The sequence below is a fragment of the Simochromis diagramma genome, unplaced genomic scaffold (assembly GCF_900408965.1).
Source record: "Simochromis diagramma unplaced genomic scaffold, fSimDia1.1 OVJJ01000565.1, whole genome shotgun sequence".
Taxonomy (NCBI): Eukaryota; Metazoa; Chordata; class Actinopteri; order Cichliformes; family Cichlidae; genus Simochromis; species Simochromis diagramma.
The window spans coordinates 2,612,972-2,623,583 of record NW_024387304.1 but is presented as its reverse complement, the minus strand read 5'-3'; the positions used below and the strand labels follow the sequence as shown (position 1 = coordinate 2,623,583).

General features: G+C 46.0%; 2 protein-coding genes and 1 pseudogene across 2 annotated transcripts; 1 reads left to right on the top strand and 2 right to left on the bottom strand.

The window, feature by feature from the left end:
- Positions 1-1,070: 1,070 nt before the first annotated feature.
- On the top strand, positions 1,071-2,170 carry LOC120716684 (histone H1-like). Its single transcript, XM_040004263.1, has one exon. The coding sequence runs from the start codon at positions 1,265-1,267 to the stop codon at positions 1,907-1,909; it is 645 nt and encodes a 214-aa protein (XP_039860197.1). The 5' UTR covers positions 1,071-1,264; the 3' UTR covers positions 1,910-2,170.
- Positions 2,171-7,876: 5,706 nt separating this feature from the next.
- On the bottom strand, positions 7,877-8,503 carry LOC120716645 (annotated as a pseudogene).
- On the bottom strand, positions 8,499-10,388 carry LOC120716675 (pre-mRNA-splicing factor SLU7-like). The gene is given in 2 exon segments (XM_040004250.1): positions 8,499-8,802; positions 8,805-10,388. Coding segments are annotated over 2 exon segments (1,638 nt in total). The 5' UTR covers positions 10,318-10,388; the 3' UTR covers positions 8,499-8,677.
- Between the last annotated feature and the right edge of the window lie 224 nt (positions 10,389-10,612).

Genomic DNA, 10,612 nt, shown 5'->3' with positions numbered 1-10,612 from the left:
AGTGTTTTGCACTAAGTACCGAAGCAATTTCCTAATGTTGTAAACCTGCTCAACATTAGGAAATAAAACCCATTCTGATTCTGATTCAGAGGTGAATTTTGGTCATCTCAGTCTCTCACTAAACGCTCTTCTGTGACTGGTCAAGCACACGATGGGAGGGTGGGAGGTATTGTGCAGCATTTTACTTATCTTGGACAACAATCTGTGGTTACATTTTTTTAGTGGGTGGAAGAATAATAGAATCCTCCAGAAAAAGGAGCACAGATATACTGGGCATAATTAAATGCACTGTACTAGATTAGACTGAGGTCGCTATCCAGGACATAAGATAAGCTTTATTAGTTTATTAGTCCCTTTATTAAATGCCAAAAAATAAGAGCAATATTACTCTGATTAAATAAATGAAATAGATATAAAAATACGTTTGACTAGTAGCGACAAAAAGAGAATGTTTAATAGTGAGATGTTGGATGTTTTTTAGCAGGTATTGAGTATTGCACATTGAGATACTTAGTGATCAGTTGGTGGATGTGTGTATTCACGTGTTCATTCGCTGTTGTTGTTTATAGTAGAGTCGGTAACTGTAGCTGGAAGGAAACTGACTGATGCAGACTAAGAGATCAGGGCCAAAGTGTGGAAGCGAGCTGCCGTAAGGTGACTAACTAATGGTGATTTCTGATATACAACAACGTGAGTGAAACTCGAGGCCGCTGTGCTTTGGTTAGAAGTGAGCAGCTCTCACAGAAGTCTCGCTGCTCCGTGGGCGTCCAGCTGCATCGCTGTGTTTGTTTGCTGTCCCACAGCTGCGCTCACCAGATGCTGCTTTTAAGTCGGAGTGCGCGAACGAACATGTGTCTGAGCTGGAAAAGGGCTTTTCATGGAGCTGTGCTGCGGCTCCTTTGTTTTAGGAAAGAAAAGAGCGCAAAAAAGCCGCCGAGCAGCGCTGAGCTCCGCACTGAGTCGCTGAGCTTTGGAGGCTCCACAAAGCAAGAGCAGAGAGCACGAGAGCCCGACACGAGGCCTGCCCGAGGAGACACGAGTCCGCTGTGGACTGCTCCACTGTCGGCCTGCAGTGCTGCTCACACACTCACTTTGAGCTCTTTGATCCCGAGACACGAAACACAAACTAAAGCATTGCGTGGTGCACGCGAGAGCGGCGCGCGTTACATTCACTCTCCACGGTTCTCACGGTGCGTTTAAGTGCAGCGTGACGCTTCCGAGTTGCCATCACTGCACCGTGACTCGATCAGAAGGAAAGAGGAAAATGTCAGAGGAAGCACCCGCACCTCCTGCTGCCGCCGCCCCGGCCAAGGTGGCCAAGAAGAAGACGACGGCTTCCAAGCCGAAGAAGGTGGGACCCAGCGTGGGCGAGTTGATCGTGAAAGCCGTGGCCGCTTCCAAGGAGCGCAGCGACGTGTCCACAGCCGCTCTCAAGAAGGCTCTGGCTGCCGGAGGCTACGATGTGGACAAGAACAAGGCCCGCGTCAAGACCGCCATCAAGAGCCTGGTGGCCAAGGGCACTCTGGTGCAGACCAAGGGCACCGGGGCCTCCGGATCCTTCAAGATGAACAAGAAGGCTACCGAGAGCAAAGCCAAGAAGCCCGCAAAGAAAGCCCCTCCCAAAGCCAAGAAGCCCGCCGCTGCCAAAGCCAAGAAGCCGGCAGCAGCCGCTAAAAAGTCCCCCAAGAAGCCAGCGGCAGCCAAGAAGCCCGCAGCCGCTAAGAAGTCCCCCAAGAAGGCCAAGAAGCCCGCTGTGGCGGCCAAGAAGCCCACCAAGAGCCCCAAGAAGGCAGCAGCCAAGAGCCCCAAGAAGGTCACCAAGAAGCCTCCCGCAGCCAAGAAAGCCCCCGCCAAGAAGGCCGCCAAGCCCAAAGCCAAGAAGGCGGCCACAGCAGCCAAGAAGAAGTGAGCTGCCAACACTCTCTCGCACTCAACAACGGCTCTTCTCAGAGCCACCACAGCAACACACCAGAGCTCCTTCCTCACAATCACGCAACACTCTGTTATTCACAATAATAGCATTATTGTTAAAGCAAGATAAGATACTTTTTGGGTTTGTTTTTTTTCTCATAACACGTATTACTGTCACGGCTCACATTTCACAATCAGAAAGAGTTTTATTGCCAAATTGGGGGGGGGTTATGACATTAGGAAATTGCTGCCATACTTGGTGCAAAACATACAGGGTGTACGTCTCACCCCTGGCGTCGTTGCCCACCTCTCAATTTTTATATACACGTAGACATTGAGGGCTAGCAGGAGGGACTATGCGCTTACCTGCTGCTCTCTGGCAGGTAGCTCCATGCCCTCCTGGGTTTTAAATGCACCTTAGAACACACATGCATCAACACTACAATGAGCGGGTGGAGGGAGGTTTGGAGTCTTCTCTCACCCCCATTCTCTGCGGCCTGCTGGAGCGGGGGGGCTAGGAGGAGGAGTTGGCCGTCCGACTGCGGTCTGGAGTGTGGGGCCTCCCTGCTGCTGCGGAGTCGGGGCGGTCTGCCTCTCCCCACCGCAGGGAAAAGGGTAACACCACCTGGGTCTGGGTGCAGTTCCCCCCTCCAGGGGCAAGGGTACCTAGACCCGGTTCGTAGAGTACGCTTGGGGAGTGTGATCGTGTGTACAGCGTCTCTTTATGTCTGTCTCCACGTTGGTTGAGTGTTGAGTAAGTGCATATGAGAGCATGAGGGTGGGAATGGATGTTTGTATCTGTGTGTGCCTGTATGTCTGTGTCTATATGTCAGGTTGGGTATCAGACGCCACCTCCCTGGGGACATCTCAGGCCCTCCAAGGTTTGGAGGCGGGGAGGTGGGGTGCACTCGGCCTCTCGGCCTGGGGCTCGGTCACTCAGGCACAGCTGGCTGCCGGCGGAGCTCACGGGCGCGTCACTTCAACTCCCCCTGGCTTCTGCTCCGCGGCTGCTGAGTGAGCCCTCATCTGGGACTCTCCTCAGCTCTTTCTGGGACAGTGGCGCGGCTGCCCCTCTGTTGGTCTTCCTTGGTCTCTTGTGTTCTGGGGGCCTCTGGATGTCTGGAGTTTTGATCTCCTCCATACCTGCTTCATGCCCTGGAGGACGGGGCAGTGGCTCCCCACACCATCTAGCAGATCGTTACATGAAGAAACCTTTTGAATACAAGCGCGTTCATGCTCACAGGTGTACACACGGGTGATCAGACACACAAACTACATACACCCTTTTTGGCTCCTACCTCAAAGCACACTGTGTTCTGTTGATCTTATGTGCTGCACAATAATATTTAATATTTAGTATTTACTGTCATATTCCCATATATCATTGTGATGCTGTTTATTCTATTACTCTTGTTCTCTTCTGCTTGTTTTCTTTTTTCTTTCTCAACAGGTGATCCAGGTGATCGATATATGCATTTTTTTTTCTCTCTTTTTTTTCTTCTGCCCATTCTGTTGGTTTTTGTTTTTTGTCCTTCTCCCCCGTCCCTCTTCTCAGCTGTTTCTTTCCCTCTTTCTTTCTCCCTTTCTTTCCTCCAGTCAAGTCTGTCCCGTATTCAGCAAGTGAAAATAAAATAAACAATAAAAGGTGAATCAAATGGACCATTATGGCAAGGCTGGGATGGTCAATTTGGTAAAGTAAATCCGTTGGGCATCTTTCTTTGCCTTTAGACAATAATTCTGATGGCAAAAGAGCCAAACGGGACAGGCAAAAAAAAAAAAAAAAAAAAAAAAAAAAAAAATTACATTTCTGTTATTATTTATTAGGAAGGAACTCATAGTCTCAAAGGTGGAGTCTGAAATTACACTTTTCCACCTTAAGGGTTCGGTGCAGGATTCCCACACTAACCTCTTCCAAGCCAATATATTCAAAAGGTGTTCCACCAGGAGGGCCAGTCACCAAGGATCACTGAGCACATAAGCCTTTAGAAAAGCACACAAGACAGCCATGATAGGCTGCCTTCCTATATCACACACTGGCTGGGAACACTGCCACCCACTGGAGGAGAACAAGAAGTGAGGCATGATGGAAGACTATCTTCTGGATGGCTGATTTGGCTTCAGGAGGCTGTTTTTTTTTTATTGTGTAGTTCATATAAAAGATGCATTCAAATAATAAAGCGTTGATAATGGTTCTAGGAACCATTAAGGAGCGTGTGGGTGGCAAATGTAGAGCAGCACTTTATATAGTAATTTATCTGGAAGTTACTACATTGGCATTTTGTGCTCAGTGTGATGGTTTATGTTATTTCTATGTGGATGTTAGTTTTCAGGTCCAGGAGGTGTGCTTGTGGGTCAAAGAGAGATAGAGATCTTCACAGGATTTCTTTAAGAAGGTTGTGACAACCACAAAAAAAAAAGGAAATGGAAAAGAAAGAAAAAAAACTTGAATAGGCAATACACATGTCATATCCCGTTGCTATGGCAACCCCCGTGGCCAGGAAGATATCCCTGAAGCCGATGACTTAATTCCCAAAGGAGAAATAAGCCACTCAAGTCATTCTCAGCCTCTGCTCAGAGCGGTCTCGTCACTTCACGTGTTGGTAAGTGTTTATGCATCTGCTTGGAAGGTGCCCGTGCTAATCACCTTGATATCTGGGAAACTAAATTTTCTCTCTTTTTTCTTTTTTCTCTGCCTCTATGTGCTGAAGGCTCAAGGTGATAATGTGATTTATTTCCCCTCGGACCAAGGAAAAAAGAATTTGGTGTTCTTTATGTAAATTGTTCACTCTTTTACTTCTGATTGCAGCACACATGGATGGAAACTGTTTAGCCTGTGGAAATGTTCCATCGTTTAAAAGCCAGTACAATTACCAACAGCTTTTAGTTCAGCAGGTCACATAATTTGGAAAGTTCAAATATGTAAAACGCAATAACATCACTCTCTTTATGCTGACACACATAAAAAGAAACTTTCAATGTGACAACCGGAGACCATGTGTCAACGAAATGTGGCAGCTTGCAATAGTCACAGGAGCTGACAAAGCAGACTTTAGTTAAACCAGAGACTTTATGAGACAAAGATATGGGACTGAAGGAATTCTTAACTGGCATCTATGAAAGAATTCAGCAACAGTCAAATTAGTAGTAGAAGTATATCCCGGCTTTATAAAAACCTGATTCTGGGGCAAAGTCAGTTAACTTTTTTTAGCATTTTTCCATAAGACTTGGCAGATAACTCCATACATGAAGTTTTTAAGTCATCAATTAATTAGCATTGCTTTGGACATGGGCTTCAAAATAAGTGCCCAGATAAATTACCAAGAGAGCTGCCAAGTAGTGAGGCTTGCTTTCAAATGGACTTTAAACTAATTTCAACCTTAAGGTTTCATCTCAGCCTCTGTCTCCATCTCAGCCTATACCTAGCATCCTCTTCAAGAAGAAAAGAAAAGAAAAAAGAAGAAAAAAAAACAAAAAAACAAAAACAAAAAACAAAACATACTGTAAGACAACCCTTAAAAATTAAAAGTGCTCAGGAGGTGTGTGTGTGTGTGTGTGTGTGTGTGTGTGTGTGTGTGTGTGTGTGTGTGTGTGTGTGTGTGTGTGTGTGTGTGTGTGTGTGTGTACATGTGCGCAGGTGATGATCAGCGCAACAATGGAACAGATGCAGAGAACACAGTATAGGGTCATGTGTTTGTGGTGGGAACAGTCATATGTACATGAGTGCTGTGTCTTCAGAAATCTACAACTATGTTTACAGTCACACCTTCATAGTCAATACATCAAACCACTTCTTATCTCTTACTATGAAGCATTATAATACAAGAAACCTTTAAAAGTCATCACCTACATCTTTTTTTTTTTTAATAAACAACAAATATGACTGGAAATAAATTAATAGATGCATGTTATTATCATCTACGTATGGAATATTTTTCCCTTCTATTTTTATTTCTAAACAGCTGTTTTAGTGGAAACACACTGTATATTTTAAGAATACCGAGCCAATATAATCAAATTAAATGCTCCACTCTACAACCCGACCTGACTAAATCTAGGCCAGTTGAACTGATATTAGGTGATTTCAAGCACACACTTTACTCCAAGCTGAACCTATGCAGCTATTTGTTGTCGCATGTATTTATTTCATGACTAATGTCATGACCATTTTGATTAATGCACATTTCAACAAATGGGCTTCCTTGGCGTTAAGGATGCGGGGGAATTCCCATTATTTCAAAATATAGACACAAAAACCTAAGCCTAGACGGAAGTGACTTTCCAAAATTTCCCAAATTCAGCAGCAGCGCTGAACACGTCGCAAAAGGCTCCACATTTTCCTCCCTCTGCACCTGGATAGTTCCTGCAGCACCAGAGTACGTCCACCACACGTCCCCCTCCCCCTCCTCTGTGTTATGGCTTTTGCGTTTGACAAAGTTTGTGGTCTTGCCTCATGTGTCATGAACAATGTTCCCTCTAAGCTGCGCGCATGCGTAATTGCGCACTGCTCTCTGCGCACAGAAAATCTGCGTTGCGCACAAAAAAAATCTAACCTGAATTGCAATTAAAATTAAAACTTTAACAATTCTGTTTTGCAGTGTTAGTCAGTGAGTGACTGGCTGCTCCCGTATGGGATTAGAACGATGCCACCTTATCCCATAGTCCAGCCAATAATGTGATTCACATTCATATATACGCAGCTAATCAACGTCGCTGACAGGCTATGACAGCGTCCTTATGTGCCGACACTGGTGTTTTAGCTAGCAAAGCGGCTGATGTGGAGTGAAGCCACGTTAATGACAATGACAATGTTTGGTTTTCTTCCTGAATACTATCGTTGTTTATATTTACTGCGGGAAGAAACGGTAAAAACGGCGTTTTATAAGGAAAACACTCGAAAGCCTGTGAGCAAAAACAAAACCAACCCCCCCCCCCCCCCCCCTTTCCTATTGGTCGAATTATTTTTTGGAGTGGCACAAATAATTTGTGTGGATTCAGATTTGATGCAGAACAGCTGATTGTTCTGTAGAAAGTTTGAAATGTTTATTTTAAAAAACGCCTTGGCTGCATTTTTAGATAAACAGCTGCAAAAAAATTTGCAAATCTCAGTTACTTTTTTGAAGAAGTAACTATGTAATTAATTGCCCAACATTGGTCATTGTATGCTGTATTTTGCAGACAGAGAGTTACAGACTCTCTCCCAGACCACAGACTCATAATACAAGTCAAAGCTTTATATTAAAAAAACAAAAAGTTGTGTTTTCAAAGTTGGAGTTCAAGTTATTTTTACTTCCAATTGTGTTAGCATACTACACAGGTCATGAACAAGATTTTTTTTAAATTTTCATTGTAAGTGGGGCTAAAGCACTTAATTAAAAGTAGTCTAACATAAATGTAAATGCTGTAATTTGATTACTTTATTAAACCATGTAACTTGGATGGATTCGATGCCTGCGTGACCACAGTGCACACGTCTGCTGTTGCTCACAGTGGTCCAAGTGTCCGCTCAGGGAGTTTGTGTGTTCGCTCAGACACATGAAAAATTAGAGGGAACATTGGTCATGAACCACGTCGTGTCTGTTTCCACGAGCTTAGGATCTGCTTTTAATGTCAACCATGATGCATTTCTACGGCCGTAGTTAGCATGTCAGTAATGAGTAGCTCCGAATTGTTAAGACCGTAAAAACGTGATGTAGTCAGTTGTGTTGAACGTGATCTTTTGACCTGAGCAAGTTTGTTAGAATAAAGTGACAGATTTCTGAAAGATACAAGCTAACAGAGGTCAAAAAGGCACGGGCATCGGTCACGCTGCGAGAGAGACTGCAAGTGGTTTTGATCCAAGAAGAAGTGTGCAGTATTACATGAGTTGCTGAAAAGAAATATTTTCTGGAATCATTTTGAAAGAGTAATAAGAGGTAAGTAACTAAAAGGTAATGATTATACATACACACACAGAAGTCGGCGAGAATAAGGTAATACTACATTTCCATATACACGAGGATGTTTGCTCAGAAAGAAGTGTGTGGCTCTGAAAAGAGCCTTTGTTTATTTGTTTCGTGCGTGAAGCAGAGGCTTTGGCATTTACTTGGCCTTGACAGGCTTCTCGGTCTTCTTGGGCAGCAGCACGGCCTGGATGTTGGGCAGCACACCACCCTGGGCGATGGTGACTCCGCCAAGTCGTTGCGCACAGCCAGCTGCAGGTGACGTGGGATAATACGAGTCTTCTTGTTGCCGCGGGCTGCGTTGCCAGCCAGCTCGAGGATCTCAGCGGTCAGGTACTCGAGCACAGCTGCCAGGTAGACGGGGACGCCGGCACCCACGCGCTGCGCATAGTTGCCTTTGCGCAGCAGCCTGTGGACACGACCCACGGGGAACTGGAGCCCGGCACGGGATGAACGGGTCTTAGCCTTAGCTCTGGCTTTGCTTTTTTTTTTTTTTTTTCCCCCTCAGGCAAATGGATTTTATTATAAAAAGAAATGAAGTTACGTTTCTCATGTTTCCTGTAAAGACTGAATTTGAAAGGTTTGAAAGTATTTAAATGTCTCCTGTTGAAGTGAAACACCTTTTTTATTGTTGTTCTACATTTTATGGACATGCAGCTTCAAAACAATGTGTTAACATTAACTTTTACAAAATACTGTACAGTTTCTCCAGCACTTCTTTCCAAAACACAAAACTTGAGTGAATGTGGGATTTTATATTTTACTGAGCAGCTGCTCTAGTAGAGTCCTTGGGGAGAGTTTAGGGGAATCTGCCGGGACTGAAAAGGTCACTGTCCCAAGAAGGAAGCCATGGGATCATCTGGCCTGCTGCGTTTCATGCGGAAGGCCTCCATCTCCTCCTCAGTGGGAGCCTTTACTTCAAACAAGCTGTTGTACGGCCTCTTAGCATCTCCACCTGCTTCACCTGCTTCACCCGCTTGTCCTCTGCTTCTAGAGACTTCTTCAGCTTTTCCTTCTTCTTCTCCTCATCCTCCGAATCACTGCTGTCGGTGTCGCGCTTCTTGTTCTTCTTTTTCTTCTTCTCTTTCATCTTATCTTGATGCATTTCTAGCAGAGTCTTGGGCTGTTCCTCCTCCTGTGGCTCAGTTATTGCCTCTTCAAATGGAGTGCACTCTGAGTTGTTAATTCCAATTCCAGCTGATCCTGTGCAGTAACTCTGTTTGACCATGGAATGGCAACACTTGTACCCCCAGAAGCCGTCTTTCCAGTAGGAACCCCAAATACAAGTGTGGTTGTTGATGAGCACGTCCTCCTCATATTTGGAGCGAGCGACAGCCTTTTCGAGTCCTTTCAGCACAGCGCCGTGACGTGAATACTCCACGTAGTCCTCCGTCTGGGCCAACAGCAACTCCCGCGGTGGTGCATCCAAATGCTCCTGGCCTCCATACTTCTCCAGGATGCTCTCCCTCTGTTCTTCTTTGAAGTCCTCCTTCTTGACCTTGAAGGAACGATGCAGCAGCTCCAGTTTGGTGGGGTCAGCTTGCAGATGCACCTCGGAGCCTTTCTCATAAGCCTCCCAGGCAAACAATTGTGTTTGAGCCATGGAAATTGTGGCTCCACTGTAGCGAACAAAGTTGTCTCCAGCGTACCCCACTTCATCAGGGTTCTTGCCCGTGTTGGAGTACGGGTTCTCTCTCATTGCTCGCGTCTTTGGATCGTAGTACGCTGAATTTGGATCCAGATTTCTCAAGTATTTAGCTGTGTCTTCTCTGATACGCAGATTCCTGACAGTGATTCGTCTCTTGGAGTCAAAGTTCTGACCGGGCATGTCGATGTCATCTGCATATTTGTCTTCATCCTCATCTTCACTGTCATGTTCCCGCTCAGTCTGGTCCAGTTTTCCCGAGGCCAACTCATCCTGAAGTTTCTGTGCTTTCAGTGTCCTCTTGGCAAGATCTACTTTGGCGTACTCTTCAACAATGCGCTGATGTTCCTCGGGGTCGTAGCCATTCCAGCGATCACGCTTTCCATCATAGTCCATGGTAAACTGGATCTGAGCGTGTTCATCTGGAGCAATCCCTGTTCCTGTGAATTTGGCACCAACTTTTCTGGGTCGCTCCAAGCAGTCTTTCTTCTTGTGTGTCATGGCACCACAGTTTTCACAAGCCCCTTTACGGAACTCAGTTGCAACTGCACTCTCCTGCACTCCTCTCTTGTACCACTCTCCAATTGCAGAGTACTGCTTCTCATTCTCACTCTGTGATCTTTGATGCTTTAGTGTGGGCCTTTTTGATGGGTCGATGTACCACGGCACTGATGAAATGTACTGTGGGATGTGGGGGTTTATGTCCTTTCCCTCCTCGTCCACCTCAGCTGGAGCGTTTCCCAGCTTTCTCTGCTCCTCCAGCTCCTTCTTCTTCCTCCAATCCTCTCTGGTCATCTTCTCGGTTTTGCCACGCCCACTCATTTTGAACCTTCTCTTCGCAGTGTTAACACTCAAAGGAAATGTGGCCCGATCAGAGCCGAGCCTGGCTTTTATTTCCGCAGAGCGCGGGCGGCTTCGTCACACTCCAATCGCCTTTTCAAAGCACCTTCCTCCAATGAGCAGCACACATCTAGGCGGGGCGGTGCTACTCTGAGCGGTGCTGAGCACCACGTGGAGCCCCTCACCAATCACGAGCCGCAGCGGCACCGCGTCACAGCCAGTCACACACTTTAAGAGCGGCGAGTCAAATTCATGGGCTGCATCCCGGCCTTCGCGG